Source organism: Pristiophorus japonicus, chromosome 11 (genome assembly GCF_044704955.1).
Source record: "Pristiophorus japonicus isolate sPriJap1 chromosome 11, sPriJap1.hap1, whole genome shotgun sequence".
NCBI classification, from domain to species: domain Eukaryota; kingdom Metazoa; phylum Chordata; class Chondrichthyes; family Pristiophoridae; genus Pristiophorus; species Pristiophorus japonicus.
The window spans coordinates 11,823,264-11,840,927 of NC_091987.1; the positions used below are offsets into that span (position 1 = coordinate 11,823,264).

Sequence of the window (17,664 nt, forward strand, 5' to 3'; positions counted from 1 at the left end):
AACTTATCAACTTTGAGTACAGACAGCCTTTCTAGTACCTCCTCCTTATCAATTGTTATCCTGTTCCTATGTTGCTAAGCATAGGGGCCTTGTTGAGGATTGACCAAGATTCTCCCCAGTGTCTTCCCAACAGGGAATGGTGGACTCCGATCGGGAGCTGGACCACTCCTTGATGCTATCCCCAATTAGCCCCAGGGGTTTGGAAACCAACTGTCCTGCTTCAAGTGCATCCCTAGTTGAGGTCAACTACCTCAGAGCGATCATTTCACCCAATCCATACTGGTCTATGTGGCTTAGAGTCACACTGAGCAAAGCATTCCCTCACTGGGCCACGGCAAACAGTAACCACGCTTCCCCCTTTGCACAGTCATTTCTCCCCCCTTTCTTTGGGTGTCCGCGGCCCAGACACCTTCACTAACTCAGTGGGCAGATCACGGTTCTGCAACTCGCCTCCAGGTAGGTCAGAAGAGCAACCACAAAATCTCTTCACTCTTCATGAAGCCCAAGAATTGCATACTACTCCCGTAGCACCATTTCGAAGAACAGTAGGGGAGTTCTCCCCGGTTTCCTGGCCAATATTTATCCCTCAACCAACAACACCATAAAAAAATCTCGTCATTATCACATTGCTGAGCACAAATTGGCTGCGGCGTTTCCTACATTACAACAATGACTACACTCCAAAAATACTTACTTGGCTGTGAAGCGCTTTGGGACGTCCCAAGGTTGCGAAAGGCAATGTATAATATGGGAAAAATGGGGCTATAGGGAGGGAGTAATGAAGTAGTACTTGGTAAAATAATGGGACTAAAGGCGGACAAGTCCCCTGGACCTGATGGCTTACATCCTCAGGTCTTAAAAGAAGTGGCTGCAGAGATAATCAGGAAGGCAAATGGAATGTTGGCCTTGATTGCAAGGGGGATAGAGTATAAAAGCAGAGAAGTCCTGCTACAACTGTACAGGGTATTGGTGAGGCCACACCTGGAGTACTGCGTACAGTTTTGGTCTCCGTATTTAAGGAAGGATATACTTGCATTGGAGGCTGTTCAGAGAAGGTTCACTCGGTTGATTCCGGAGATGAGGGGGTTGACTTATGAAGATAGGTTGAGCAGATTGGGCCTATACACATTGGAGTTCAGAAGAATGAGAGATGATCTTATTGAAACATATAAGATAATGAGGGAACTCGACAAGGTGGATGCAGAGAGGATATTTCCATTCATAGGGGAAACTAAAACTAGGGGATATAGTCTCAGAATAAGGGGCCGCCTGTTTAAAACTGAAATGAGGGTTGTAAATCTCTGTAAATCAGAGGGTTGTAAATCTGTGGAATTCTCTGCCCCAGATAGCTGTGGAGGCTGGGTCATTGAATATAGTTAAGGCGGAGATAGACAGATTTTTGAGCAATAAGGGAGTGAAGGGTTATGGAGAGCGGGCAGGGAAATGGAGCTGAGTCGATGATCAGATCAGCCATGATCTTATTGAATGGCGGAGCAGGCTCGAGGGGCCAAATGGCCTACTCCTGCTCCTATTTCTTATGTTCTTATGTTCTTAAGGTTCCTCTTAAAATTCCCTCTGACTCTTGGACAGGACTCTGGTCTAATAATGAGTTGGACTGGACTCAGATCAGCCATGATCTTATTGAATGGCGGAGCAGGCTCGAGGGGCCAAATGGCCTACTCCTGCTCCTATTTCTTATGTTCTTATGTTCTTAAGGTTCCTCTTAAAATTCCCTCTGACTCTTGGACAGGACTCTGGTCTAATAATGAGTTGGACTGGACTCAGATCAGCCATGATCTTATTGAATGGCGGAGCAGGCTCGAGGGGCCAAATTACCTACTTCTGCTCCTATTTCTTATGTTCTTATATTCTAAATCGAGGATGCTTCCCTCTCACCACTAGCCTCCGACCTCTCTCTCGCTCCCTCACAATCTTTCTTGTCACTCTCTCTATTTTAGCGATTCTACTCGACCAGTTTTGCTCTGGACTTTTCTTCCCATTCATCCCAAACTCCTCCCTACATGCTACAAAATTCATTGCACCGTCTCCGACTCCGACTCATTCTTTCCGCGGACTTCAGAACTGTGAAAATTCCTCACCTCCCTCGATCTTACAATCTACGGGCTTTTGAAACCCGACCGTGCCATCGCATAACCTTTACATTTTTGATTAACAGTAGCATAGTCCGCTTCTTCTTCTGCTGTATGGTAGAAGCAAAACAAATCAAACATCGCTATCTAAGTCGGATATCCAGGCCAAAGCTCCCAGTGTAACAGTGTGGATATCTTGTAGGCTGCCTGCGAATTCCCCCTGAGGGCAGAGCTCGATGATGTGCTCCAGGGTCTGATTCGGAGCTCCACAGTCACATGATGGGGATGCTTTAATCTTCCACCGGTGGAGAAGGAGGCAGCATCCACCATGACCAGTTCTGAGGAGGTTGATGGTTGCCCACTGTTTGCGAGGAAGGTTTGATCCTTCAGGTTGTACTGTGGGGTCCTCTATAAGGAATAGTGGTTATGTTACTGGACTAGTAATCTGGTGGCCGGGCCTAATGATCCGAGGACGAGAGTTCAAATCCCACCACGACAGATGGGGAATTTGAATCCAGTTCATTAAATCTGAGATAAGCTAGAATCATTAACGGTGACCGTGAAACTACCAGATTGTCGTAACAACCCATCACGAGTGGTGGGGACAGAGGGGACAGAGTGTAGTGTAACAAAAGTTGCAGATGACACAAAGGTTAGTGGGAAAGCGGGTTGTGTAGAGAATACAGAGAGGCTGCAAAGAGATTTAGATAGGTTAAGCGAATGGGCTAAGGTTTGGCAGATGGAATACAATGTCGGAAAATGTGAGGTCATCCACCTTGGAAAAAAAAACAGTAAAAGGGAATATTATTTGAGTGGGGAGAAATTACAACATGCTGCAGTGCAGAGGGACCTGGGGGGTCCTTGTGCATGAATCCCAAAAAGTTAGTTTGCAGGTGCAGCAGGTAATCAGGAAGGCGAATGGAATGTTGGCCTTCATTGCGAGAGGGATGGAGTACAAAAGCAGGGAGGTCCTGCTGCAACTGTATAGGGTATTGGTGAGGCCGCACCTGGAATACTGCATGCAGTTCTGGTCACCTTACTTAAGGAAGGATATACTAGCTTTGGAGGGGGAACAGAGACGATTCACTCGGCTGATTCTGGAGATGAGGGGGTTACCTTATAATGATAGTTTGAGTAGACTGGGTCTTTACTCGTTGGAGTTCAGAAGGATGAGGGGTGATCTGATAGAAACATTTAAATTAATGAAAGGGATAGACAAGATAGAGGCAGAGAGGTTGTTTCCACTGGTCGGGGAGACTAGAACTAGGGGGCACAGCCTCAAAATACGGGGGAGCCAATTTAAAACCGAGTTGAGAAGGAATTTCTTCCCCCAGAGGGTTGTGAATCTGTGGAATTCTCTGCCCAGGGAAACAGTTGAGGCTAGCTCATTGAATGTATTCAAATTACAGATAGATAGATTTTTAACCAATAAGGGAATTAAGGGTTACGGGGAGCGGGCGGGTAAGTGGAGCTGAGTCCACGGCCAGATCAGCCATGATCTTGTTGAATGGCGGAGCAGGCTCGAGGGGCTAGATGGCCTACTCCTGTTCCTAATTCTTATGTTCATATGTTCTTGAGTGTCCTTTAGGGAAGGGAATCTTACCCAATCTGGCCTACATGTGACTCCAGACCCACATTGATGTGGTTGACTCTTAAATTGCCGAGTAAGCCACTCAAGGGTAATTAGGAATGGGCAATAAATGCTGGCCTTGCCAGCGATGCCACATCTCGTGAATACGTTTTTAAAAATATCACAAAAAGCTAAAACTGAAATCGCAACAGCAATGGATATTTTTTCTAAATGTAAAGTAAAATCCGCGAGATCACCAGAAGCCTCTATTTGCCTATTAAGATGTGAAGGGGCTATTTATATGAAGCTGGGCAATGAACATACACTATAAAGGACCTTGTTCTCTCACTGCACAGTGCTGACATATCCAACACTCACCACCAGAGGGCAGTGCCTGCATTCTTATTGGTAAAATGTCATGGCAGCATCTCGGGCAATGAGGCCTGTCATTCAGGCACGGCCAAACTGCAGCCCCGGGGACACAAAAGGGGTTGCCAACTCTGGTTGGGGATATTCCTGGAGGTGCCATCACATGACCTCCTGCCTCCCACCGCCCCGCCCCCGCAATCCCGCCATTGGTCGACACGTCCATCCTCGCGGTGACCCGCCTTCTCGCAGCCAATCAGAAAGCGAACAGGCTCCTCATTAACCCATTGGATGATGCTCCACTTGTGAGTCAATCTTTTTAACCAGGTTGGGTATTTTTTTTTGACCAATAGACAAAAGTGTTTTTTTCTTTTAAAAACGACAATTTTTAAGCACATAAGAAATAGGAGCAGGAGTAGGCCATTCGGCCCCTCGAGCCTGCTCCGCCATTCAATAAGATCATGGCTGATCATCGACCTCAACGCCACTTCCCCGCCCGAACCCCATATCCCTTACAGTCTAAAAATCTATCGATCTCTGCCTTGAATATACTCAACAACTGAGCATCTATAGCCCTCCGATCCAGACCTCCAACCCATGCATCCTCCATCGGAACCCGCCAACTCTGTGTAAATGTTACACCCACCTGTGGCTGCTCTCATGCCGATAGATTGATGGATTCAGACTCGGTGAGATCTGTGAGCTGGGTCCCCACTTTCACATCACCAGAACAACCTTACACCAAATGTTCTCTTGCAGTCTGCGACTTCTGCCAGTGGGTGAACAGAAGGTCGGGGATCGGGCTGATTTCACCGAGCCCTAACTCAGCACGTGCTACCTGCTTGGGATTTTGAGGGGGTATCGATAGATTAAATAAGGAGAAGCTGTTTCCACTGGCAGGAGGTCGGTAATCAGAGGACACGATTTAAGATAAATTAGTAACCAGTGGGGCAATGAGAAGACTTCAAACAGTAAAAATTCGGGTCATTTGTGCCTCCCTAGGGGGCGCTGACGAGGCGCAAACGACTTTTCGGCGGGTGCGGCGGAAATAGCGCCTCTTGTGAAATTCGGCGGCAGGTTAGCGGCCGAGCGAACCGTTAGTGCCCCAGGACGCTGGTGACGCCATCACCGCCTGCAGTGACCTGTTTCTGCTCCGGAACGAAAATTCGGTATCGCTGCGTGAACCTGCCGCGGGCGATGGCAGTGACAATTTCACGGACTGGGTATCGGTCGGGCTGTAGGTCGCTCGCGGGGCGAAAATTACAGGAGAGGCGGGGTGGTGAAAAATTTAAAAATGGCCGGCTTATCATTGGCGGCCAGCGTCTTTGTGGATGGCGGGGTCCGTGCCGCGATCTGGCAGCACCGGCACTCCGCTTGCGTGCCGAGGCTGCTGCCGCTGGTACCCCGTTACCCCCGGTTACCCCCTGTCGAGTCGGCAGCTCGGTCCGACCCATTTAATGGAAGTTGGCAGGTACCCGGCCTGCAAGACCATCAGCAGGCCGGGGCCATTGGAGGGAGCAACGTGCGCCGGCATACCACTGCAGGGAGCAGCGCGTGCTGCTGCAGGTCGCTGATTGCAGTGCGGGCAGGCACAGCAGGAGGGGCGAAGGAACGGCAAGAGTCTGTAGAGGGCTGTGATCGGGGCCCAGGAGAGGCGAGGGCCCCAGGGGCAGCACGGGCCCAGCCCACACTGCGATACGTGTGCGCACTAGGTCTGTGCAGCAGAGCTGGTCTCCAGTCGTCCTGGTTAACCCTTGCCACTGGACCAAGACCTCGCTCTGTCAAGCCCGTGTGGTGGCCAATCGTCCTGGTTAACCCTTGCCACTGGACCAAGACCTCGCTCTGTCGAGCCCGTGTGGTGGCTGGTGTGCAACGGCCCCCCCCATGTTAAAAAAATCCACGCACAGGCATCTTCCACCCTTCAGGGTGCAGTTCGGGATCTGGAATATTATGTCCTTCATTGAAACACCTGTGAGCTCATCCCTTTTTGGTTTGGAAGCAACTCATCCTCGATACGAGGGACTGCCTGTGATGATGACATGCCAGCGCTGTGTGTCCCACCCTCTGGAAAATCCGCGTCCTGGTCCCACCCCCGACAGGAACTGCAGAGTGAGATTTTGCTCTGCACTTCCTCTCGGGGGCGGTAAGCCCAATATAGCTCGCGGGGGCGGGACTTCCGTGCCTGGCGTAGGAACTCCCGCCTCGCGGCTGTTACCGCCCACCAAACGGGGCGCTACCACATTTTTAGCCCTTTTTTTATAAACGCAGCTAGTTGCTGTGATCGGGATGCCTGAAAGGTCGGTGGAAGCAGGTTCAGTGGTGACTTTCAAAAAGGAATTGGATAAATACTTGAAAAGGAGAAAGTTGCTGGCCTGTGGAGAAAGAGCGGGGGGCAGTGGGACTAATTGGATCACTCCTCCAGCATAGCCACGATGGGCCGAATGGCCTCCTGCTGTGCTTCAAGATTCTATCATATAAGCAGCTCACCTCTTTCAGGCACTGATTGACCGGCAATAACTATGCAAGGTGAGGTGCTACAGGTTAAGACACTCCGATCCTGATCGAGCAGGATGCTCTTACCTGAACTTTGCTGCACTTCCGTCAGTCCACCTGTAGAGGTCAGGACAGCCACTGAAGGTGTTGTGAGTCTGACCCTCGCCACTGCGCCTCAGGCCCATCCAGAAGTCTCCGTCCGAGAGCCCAGAGCCCGACTTGGTCAGGTCCTGCAACAGGTTCTCGATCAGTCTTTGCTCGCTGGCTGATCGGATGCTGACCAGACCGCCCCCGTCCATCTCGCAGGCCTGACTCGCCTCCTCGAATCCGATGCGCCGGCTCAGGTCCTGGAAGTAGGCGATCTTGTAGCAGGGGTACTCTGGGCCACCGTAGCACACCGTCTGACCTGCAAGAAAGACAATTCCCACCTCTTGAGCGTCCTCGCAGAGCACGGCAGAAAATAAATGCTGTTCCTGCGATGCTGGTGTCAGCCCGGGCTCAGTGGGTAGCACACTCGCCTGAGTCAGAAGGTTGTGGGTTCAAGTCTCACTCCAGAGACTTGAGCACATAAACCTAAGCTGACGCTCCCGTGCACTGCTGAGGGAGTGCTGCACTGTCAGAGGCGCCATCTTTCAGATGAGACATTAAACCGAGGTCCCGTCTGCCCTCTCAGGTGGGCACGATTTCGAATAAAGTTCGCCAAGTGTCCTGGCCAATATTTATCCCTCAACTAACATCACTAAAATATATTATTTGATCATTATCACATTGTAGTTTGTGGGAGCTTGCTGTGCATAAATTGGCTACCACATTACAACAGTTCCTACACTTCAAATACTACTTCATTGACTGTAAAGTGCTTTGGTCGGAGGCCCTGAGGTCATGAAAGAGCTGTATAAATGAAAATTCTTTCTTCCTGTGATGTTACCAGAGTTAATTCGGCTATGTTTGCCTATGCGAGCCTACAGGTGGCAGTGCATGTCTCCATTCATAGCTTCCAGTTTCCCTTCCCCATTTTCTTCCTTCAGCTTTTGAAGATGCCAGTCTTTGCTGCAATATGGATTTAGCCCTGTGCCATCTCACATAATGTTTGATGGGACAGTGTAAAGGGAGCTTTACTCTGTATCTAACCCGTGCTGTAACTTCCCTGGGAGTGTTTGATGGAACAGTGTAGAGGGAGCTTTACTCTGTATCTAACCCATGCTGTACCTGCCCTGGGAGTGTGTGATGGGACAGTGTAGAGGGAGCTTTACTCTATATGTAACCCCGTGCTGTACCTGCCCTGGGAGTGTTTGATGGGACAGTGTAGAGGGAGCTTTACTCTGTATCTAACCCCATGCTGTACCTGCCCTGGGAATGTTTGATGGGACAGTGTAGAGAGAGCTTTACTCTGTATCTAACCCCATGCTGTACCTGCCTGGGAGTGTTTGATGGGACAGTGTAGAGGGAGCTTTACTCTGTATCTAACCCCGTGCTGTACCTGCCCTGGGAGTGTTTGATGGGACAGTGTAGAGAGCTTTACTCTGTATCTAACCCCGTGCTGTACCTGCCCTGGGAGTGTTTGATGGGGCAGTGTAGAGAGAGCTTTACTCTGTATCTAACCCCATGCTGTAATTTCCCTGGGAGTGTTTGATGGGACAGTGTAGAGGGAGCTTTACTCTGAATCTGGCCCTCTTATATGTCCATGTCCAAGTCTAAACCGCAAGTGTTTGCAGGCTATTGCACCAAGCCCTATCCTGTCCTGTCTTTACTTTCCCTTTCACTCTCTCGGTGTTATGCAGTTCTGGTTGCGATCAGCTAACTCAACACAAGCCGAGAATTGAACTGGGGATCTTCCCCATCGGTATGGCCCAGCTCTTCCGTATAGCATTAATGGTAAATAGAACGTGCTATATTTCACGATAAATGATTACGTGTACCGCAGCCGGCATCATAGCTACCCTGTCTGCACTTAACATGCACCTTCCAGCAAGACTAACTGGATTGCAATCAGCAGCAGGAACCTGATCACTCGCCCAGGAAAGCTGTGACCTGATGTGACTCCTCCTGGAGGGAAGGTTGATTAAGAGGAGTGACTAAAAGCTTGGTCAAAGAGGTAGGTTTTAGGCATCAGGTAGGTTCTCACCTTCTGAGTCAAAAGGTTATGGCTTGCTGCCCCACTCTGGAAACTTGAGTATATAATCTGATATTTCAGTGCAGTGCTGAGGGAATGCCGCACTGACGGAGATGCCGTCTTTTGAATGAAACGTTAAACCGGGGCCCCATCTGGACGTAAAAGATCCCACGGCACTATTTCGAAGAAGAGCAGGGGGAGTTCTCCCCGGTGTTTTGGCCAATATTTATCCCTCAACCAACATCACTAAAAACAGATGATCTGGTCATTATCACATTGTGTTTGTGGGAGCTTGCTGTGCGCAAATTGGCTGCCATGTGTTCTACATTACAACAGTGACTACATTCCAAAAGTACTTCATTAGCTGTAAAGCGCTTTGGGACAGTCACCTCTTTAACCAGCGCTTTCTGGTTGTTTCCCCCCCAGTTTGTTTCTCCTGTCCTGATGGTTTTGTTTCAGGTGCTATCAACATTGCAGTGCCTCATCCCAATGGTTGCTTTTCATGTGTGAGCCCAGGTGAGTGTTGGCAACTGTGGGCAGGGTTGTCCTTTCTGTATGTTTATTATCGGGATGTTGGCGTCGCTGGCAATGGTTCGGCATTTATTGCCCATCCCTGCCTGGCACGAGAAGGTGGTGGTGGTCGGGAATGTTCCCGTTGAGGTGTGGTTTAATGTGCGCAGATTGTCTATTTCAATGTGCGGCCCATTAAATCTCTGCGCATGCGCGGGAACGTGCGGATTACTGCGCGGTCACAAACTCGCAGCTTAGAGGGTCCACTGGTGGCCGGCCTTCCTCGTGGACTGCTGCCGCTCGTGTCCGTAGCAGTTTGATACGGCTGAGTGGTTCACTACGCTGCTTCAGAGGGCAGTTAGGAAGTCAACAACATAGAAACATAGAAACATAGAAACATAGAAAATAGGTGCAGGAGTAGGCCATTCGGCCCTTCTAGCCTGCACCGCCATTCAATGAGTTCATGGCTGAACATGCAACTTCAGTACCCCATTCCTGCTTTCTCGCCATACCCCTTGATCCCCCTAGTAGTAAGGACTTCATCTAACTCCTTTTTGAATATATTTAGTGAATTGGCCTCAACAACTTTCTGTGGTAGAGAATTCCACAGGCTCACCACTCTCTGGGTGAAGAAGTTTCTCCTCATCTCGGTCCTAAATGGCTTACCCCTTATCCTCAGACTGTGTCCCCTGGTTCTGGACTTCCCCAACATTGGGAACATTCTTCCTGCATCTAACCTGTCTAACCCCGTCAGAATTTTAAACGTTTCTATGAGGTCCCCTCTCATTCTTCTGAACTCCAGTGAATACAAGCCCAGTTGATCCAGTCTTTCTTGATAGGTCAGTCCCGCCATCCCGGGAATTAGTCTGGTGAACCTTCGCTGCACTCCCTCAATAGCAAGAATGTCCTTCCTCAGGATAGGAGACCAAAACTGTACACAATACTCCAGGTGTGGCCTCACCAAGGCCCTGTACAACTGTAGTAACACCTCCCTGCCCCTGTACTCAAATCCCCTCGCTATGAAGGCCAACATGCCATTTGCTTTTTTAACCGCCTGCTGTACCTGCATGCCAACCTTCAATGACTGATGTACCATGACACCCAGGTCTCGTTGCATCTCCCCTTTTCCTAATCTGTCACCATTCAGATAATAGTCTGTCTCTCTGTTTTTACCACCAAAGTGGATAACCTCACATTTATCCACATTATACTTCATCTGCCATGCATTTGCCCACTCACCTAACCTATCCAAGTCGCTCTGTAGCCTCATAGCATCCTCCTCGCGGCTCACACTGCCACCCAACTTAGTGTCATCCGCAAATTTGGAGATACTACATTTAATCCCCTCATCTAAATCATTAATGTACAGTGTAAACAGCTGGGGCCCCAGCACAGAACCTTGCGGTACCCCACTAGTCACTGTCTGCCATTCTGAAAAGTCCCCATTTACTCCTACTCTTTGCTTCCTGTCTGACAACCAGTTCTCAATCCATGTCAGCACACTACCCCCACTCCCATGTGCTTTAACTTTGCACATTAATCTCTTGTGTGGGACCTTGTCGAAAGCCTTCTGAAAGTCCAAATATACCACATCAACTGGTTCTCCCTTGTTCACTCTACTGGAAACATCCTTAAAAAATTCCAGAAGATTTGTCAAGCATGATTTCCCTTTCACAAATCCATGCTGACTTGGACCTATCATGTCACCTCTTTCCAAATGCACTGCTATGACATCCTTAATAATTGATTCCATCATTTTACCCACTACCGATGTCAGGCTGACCGGTCTATAATTCCCTGTTTTCTCTCTCCCTTCTTTTTTAAAAAGTGGGGTTACGTTGGTTACCATCCACTCCATAGGAACTGATCCAGAGTCAATGGAATGTTGGAAAATGACTGTCAATGCATCCGCTATTTCCAAGGCCACCTCCTTAAGTACTCTGGGATGCAGTCCATCAGGCCCTGGGGATTTATCGGCCATCAATTTCCCCAACACAATTTCCTGACTAATTAGGATTTCCCTCAGTTCCTCCTCCTTACTAGACCCTCTGACCCCTTTTATATCCGGAAGGTTGTTTGTGTCCTCCTTAGTGAATACCGAACCAAAGTACTTGTTCAATTGGTCTGCCATTTCTTTGTTTCCCGTTATGACTTCCCCTGATTCTGACTGCAGGGGACCTACGTTTGTCTTTACTAACCTTTTTCTCTTTACATATCTATAGAAACTTTTGCAATCCGTCTTAATGTTCCCTGCAAGCTTCTTCTAGTACTCCATTTTCCCTTTGTCCTCCTCTGCTGAGTTCTAAATTTCTCCCAGTCCCCGGGTTCGCTGCTATTTCTGGCCAATTTGTATGCCACTTCCTTGGCTTTAATACTATCCCTAATTTCCTTTGATAGACACGGTTGAACCACCTTCCCTTTTTTATTTTTATGCTAGACAGGAATGTACAATTGTTGTAGTTCATCCATGCAGTCTCTAAATGTCTGCCATTGCCCATCCACAGTCAACCCCTTAAGTATCATTTGCCAATCTATCCTAGCCAATTCACACCTCATACCTTCAAAGTTAGCCTTCTTTAAGTTCTGGACCATGGTCTCTGAATTAACTGTTTCATTCTCTATCCTAATGCAGAATTCCACCATATTATGGTCACTCTTCCCCAAGGGGCCTCGCACAACAAGATTGTTAATTAATCCTCTCTCATCACACAACACCCAGTCTAAGATGGCCTCCCCCCTAGTTGGTTCCTCGGCATATTGGTCTCGAAAACCATCCCTTATGCACTCCAGGAAATCCTCCTCCACCGTATTGCTTCCAGTTTGGTTAGCCCAATCTATGTGCATATTAAAGTTACCCATTATAACTGCTGCACCTTTATTGCATGCCTGGGGGGACCGGGTTCAAATATAGGGCCAGACCGGGTAAGGATGGCAGATTTCCTTCCCTAAAGGACTTTAGAGAACCATTTTCTGGAGTCCCGGGCAGACACCAGGATGAATGGGAGAAATCTGTACCGACCCCCAATCTTGCCCTCGATAACATAAGAACAAAAGAAATAGAAGCAGGATGGAGTAGGCCATTTGGTCCCTCGAGCCTGCTCCGCCATTCAATAAGATCATGGCTTCAACTCCACTTTCCTGCCCTCTCCCCATAACCCTTGACTCCCCTGTAGTTCAAAAATTTGTCTATCCCCAACTTAAATATATTCAATGACCCAGCCTCCACAGGTCTCTGGGGCAGAGAATTCCAAAGATTCACGACTCTCTAAGAGAAGGAATTCCTCCTCATCTCCACCTTAAATGGGCGACCCCTAATTCTAGATTCCCACAGGAAGGGAAACATCCTCTCTGCATCGACCCTGTCAAGCCCCCTCAGAATCTTATACGTTTCAATAAGATCACCTCTCATTCTTGTAAACTCCAATGAGTATAGGCCCAACCTGCTCAACTTTTCTTCATAAGACAACCTCTTCATCTCAGGAATCAACCTCGTGAACCTTCTCTAATCTGCCTCCAATGCAAGTATATCCTTTCTTAAACAATGAGACCAAAACTGTACGCAGTACTCCAGGTGTGGTCTCACCAACGCCCTGTACAGTTGTAGGAAACACATGGCTCTTTGCAACAGGAGCAGGGACCCAGGCTGATTTTCAATTCCTTAGCCCAGGCACACTGAGACTAACTGCAGTGACATAAGAACATAAGAACATAAGAATTAGGAACAGGAGTAGGCCATCTAGCCCCTCGAGCCTGCTCCGCCATTCAACAAGATCATGGCTGATCTGGCCGTGGACTCAGCTCCACTTACCCGCCCGCTCCCCGTAACCCTTAATTCCCTTATTGGTTAAAAATCTATCTATCTGTGATTTGAATATATTCAATGAGCTCGCCTCAACTGCTTCCTTGGGCAGAGAATTCCACAGATTCACAACCCTCTGGGAGAAGAAATTCCTTCTCAACTCGGTTTTAAATTGGCTCCTCCGTATTTTGAGGCTGTGCCCCCTAGTTCTAGTCTCCCCGACCAGTGGAAACAACCTCTCTGCCTCTATCTTGTCTATCCCTTTCATGATTTTAAATGTTTCTATAAGATCACCCCTCATCCTTCTGAACTCCAACGAGTAAAGACCCAGTCTACTCAATCTATCATCATAAGGTAACCCCCTCATCTCCGGAATCAGCCAAGTGAATCGTCTCTGTACCCCCTCCAAAGCTAGTATATCCTTCCTTAAGTAAGGTGACCAAAACTTACTTAAGTGGCTCAAGAAGTGGCCAACAACAGCAACTTGCATTTATATAGCCCAATTTAATGCAGTAAAACGTCCCAAAGCACTTCACAGGAGCGTTATCAAACAAAATTTGACATCTTGCCACATTAAGAGAAATTAGGGCAGGCGATCAAAAGCTTGGTCAAAGAGGTATGTTTTAAGGAGCCTCTTAAAAGAGAGGGAGGGAGAGGTAGCGAGGCGGCGAGGTTTAGGGAGGGAATTCCAGAGCTTGGGGTCGAGCCAGCAGAAGGCCTGACCGCCGATAGTGGAGCGATGGAAATGGAGGATGCGTGAGCACAATTACTGAACCGCGGATGTCCGCCATCGGTATGGCCCAGCTTTATTGTAAATACTGGTAAATATGACGTGATATATTTCAGGATAAATTATATTGTGTACCGCAGCCAACTCCATAATTACCCCGCTCAGAACTAGCCATTAAAGCACTGTAAAGTCAGGAACACTGCAATATAAATGTCAAATTGTTAAAGTGCTTTATCCAGTGACTAGAATTTTTTTTTAATTGCCAACAGAAAATGACACATCTAGATATATCTAAATGTGAACTCATGTCAAATTACGATGATTTTAAGCCGATATTATGTTCCCCTCATAAGTCACACTGACAGTGGAGAACATTTTTTCTTTTCAGCAGAAAGGCTTGGCATGTCAGTGATTTGTGACGGGCAAGGTTATAAATTACACTCCTGATCCAACCAGCTGTAGTTCCCCATTGGGAGAGGTCTCCTGAGAATAAAGGAGTGGGGGTGAGGGGGGAGGTGGGGGGGTGGATTGTAGAGCTGTTTTACGGCAGAGTGTACTTTTCGCGAACAAAAAATAAACCAGGAAGGGAACGAGAGCCAAAGCAGGAGAAAACAAGAGAAGTGAGCCATGCGGGTAACCGGGGACTGTCTGGGGTTAGATGGAGTGAGACTTGTAACGTTTATCACACAGAAAATAGACAGCAAGACAGAGACAAAGATAGAGATATGGGTGATAGAGAGAGAACTGTGCACATATATTGTAAGATAGAGATACTCGTACACACATACCCACAGGGACAGAGAAATGTGCACACCTATAGTAATATAGACACACTCAGACAGTGACAGAGAGAGAAACGCACACATATATAGTAAGATAGATACCCAGATAGTAACATAGAGAGAAACGCGCACATATATAGTAAGATAGACACCCAGATAGTGTCACAGAGAAACGCACACATATATAGAGTAAGATAGACATACCAGATAGTGTCACAGAGACAGAAACACACACACAGAGTAATATAGACACACCCAGATAGTGTCACAGAGAAACGCACACATATACAGAGTAAGATAGACACAGCCAGATAGTGTCACAGAGAGAGAAACGCACACATATAGAGTCATATAGACACACCCAGATAGTGTCACAGAGAGAGAAATGCACACATATCGTGTAATATAGACACACCCAGATAGTGTCACAGAGAAACACACACACATATAGAGTAAGATAGACATACCCAGATAGTGTCACAGAGAGAAACGCACACATATAGAGTAAAATAGACACACCCAGATAGTGTCACAGAGAAACACACACACATATAGAGTAAGATAGACATACCCAGATAGTGTCACAGAGAGAGAAACGCACACATATAAAGAGTAAGAGTGACACACAAAGAGAAATGCGGTTAGGCTCAAATTACCCCAGACAGACGTACAGAGAGGGCGATCCGCACACTCATAGATCTACATACATATGTAAATACATACACACACCATGAGGGACAATACACATAGGGAGCAATATTCCGGGTGCATGCCCGAGATTGGAGCGCAGGAAGGTACAGCACGAGCGGCGAGGTTGGAGCGAGGGAGCGGCGAGTGATCGTAAAGCGACGCGATCGGGACCCAGGAGTGGCGAGAGTTTGGGGCCCAGAAGAGGCGAGGGCCCAGGGGCAGCACGGGCCAGCCCACACTGCGATATGTGTGCGTACTACGTGCGTGTAACAGAGCAGGTCTCCAGTCATCCTGGTTAATCCTTGCCACTGGACCAAGACCTAGCTCTGTCAAGCCCGTGTGCAACGACCACCACGTGTTAAAAAAATCAACGCACAGACATCTTCCACCCTTCAGGATGTAGTTCAGGACCAGGAATATTTGGTCTTTCATTCAAACACCTGTGAACTCATCCCTTTTCAGTGTGGAAGCAAGTCATCCTCGATACGAGGGACCGCCTATGATGATGATGACACGCCCGAGATTTTCCAATTGCGTTGCTGACCAGGTAAGTTACATTGTAGAAACATAGAAACATAGAAAGCAGGTGCAGGAGCAGGCCATTCGGCCCTTTGAGCCAGCACCACCATTCAATATGATCATGGCTGATCATGCAACTTCAGCACCCCATTCCTGCTTTCTCTTCATACCACTTGATCCCTTTAGCCATAAGGGCCACATCTAACTCCCTTTTGGATACATCTAATGAACTGGCCTCAACAACTTTCTGTGGTAGGGAATTTCACAGGTTAACAACTCTGAGTGAAGAAGTTTCTCTTCATCTTGCTCCTAAATGGCTTACCCCTTATCCTTAGACTGTGACCCCTGGTTCTGGACTTCCCCAACATCGAGAACATTCTTCCTGCATCTAGCCTGTCCAATCCCGTCAGAATTTTATATGTTTCTATGAGATCCCCTCGTATTCTTCTAAATTCCAGTGAATATAAGCCTAGTCGATCCAGTCTTTCTTTATATGTCAGTCCTGCCATCCCGGGCATCAGTCTGGTGAACCTTCGCTGCACTCTCTCAATAGCAAGAATGTCCTTCCTCAGATTAGGAGACCAAAACTGTACACAATATTCCAGGTGGGGCCTCACCAAGGCCCTGTACAACTGCAGTAAGACCCAGCAATGATATCACAGCAATAAAGAGAGAACTTGCATTTATCCAGCACTTTTCACAAGCCCAGGACATCTTACAGCGCTTTACAGCCAATGAAGTACTTTCGAAGTGTAGTCACTGTTTTAATGCAGGAAAACTCAGCAGCCAATCTGCACACAGCAAGTTCCCACAAACAGCAATGCGATAATAACCAGATCATCTATCTTAGTGATGTTGATTGAGCGATAAATATTGGCCAAGGCAAAAGGGAGAACTTCTTCGAAATAGTGGGATCTTTTACGCCCACTTGAGAGAGCAGGCGGGGTCTCAGTTTAACGTCTCATCCAACAGTGCAGCACTCCCTCAGAACTGCACTGGAGTGCCAGCCTGGATTGATGTGCTGAAGTCTCTGGAGTGGGACTTGAACCCACAACCTTCTGACCCAGAGGCGAGAGAGTGAGTGCTGCCCACTAAGCCAGGGCTGACTTTAAGGATGGCCTACCCCAGAGTAAATCATATGGATGGAATTACAAACATATGCACAGAGAGTAACAAACACACACTAAAATGAACATTTTAATGTTACAGATAAGCATTGTCCTGTGCTGTGTTACTCTAACCTCACTTTACCTCACACCGTGCGCACACACACACACACAGCGTAAAGGGATGAGAATGGGACAGTACTCACCACTCAAGACCCGGGTTCCGGAACCAATGGCCAGGAATCCGCTCAGCATCAACATCAGCATCCGACTGACCAGCGCCTGGAGCGGTAGCATCGGGGCAGCGGAGGAAAGGGGGGTGCAATATGGGGCGCAGTGCTACTCGGAGAAACTCCGCAAAAAAAAAGGTGTAATGCAATTCAAGGTACCAGCAGAAAAAAAAAGTCTACCGCTAAATTAGGGCTCTTTGCAACAATAAAAGTGCAATGCAATGCAGGGTTCCCGCAAAAAGAGATGCAATTTTAAACCAGGGTTCCCGCAATAAAGGCGTAATGCAAATTAGCGGTCCTGCAAAAACATAAGGATTCAATGCAAACTCAAGGTGGGCGCAACAAATGCACCGCAAATTAAGGGCTCCGCGCGGATAAGTCGCAAAGGCAGAATCCGCAGGAAGAGAGTGAGCGGCGCAGAGCAGGAGGCGCAAGTTACCGCCGATTCCGCACACCCAGAACAGCCTGCACTCCGGCTCTCTCTGTCCTTCTCTGTCCTCCTCCTCCTCCTCCTCTTTCACTCCTCTCCTCCCCCTTGCAAGCACCCAGGCTGCTGTGCTCCGGGGCTGCTGTTTTTATACAGGAGACAAGCTGCGAGCATCATAGACCATCATCAGCCATCCACCCAATGCCAGTCTTCAGCACTCCTGCAAACTCATAGCAAGG

At 48.1% G+C, this 17,664-nt stretch overlaps 1 protein-coding gene across 1 annotated transcript in view; it reads right to left on the minus strand.

Moving 5' to 3' along the window:
• chodl (chondrolectin) overlaps positions 1-17,664 on the minus strand; it is a 51,833-nt gene that overhangs the window by 11,366 nt on the left and 22,803 nt on the right. Inside the window, exons 4-5 of the mRNA XM_070892674.1 lie at positions 11,998-12,028; positions 6,607-6,925 (exon numbers count right to left, since the gene is read on the minus strand). Coding sequence (XP_070748775.1) covers positions 6,607-6,925; positions 11,998-12,028 — 350 coding nt within the window. The remainder of the gene's footprint in view (positions 1-6,606; positions 6,926-11,997; positions 12,029-17,664) is intronic.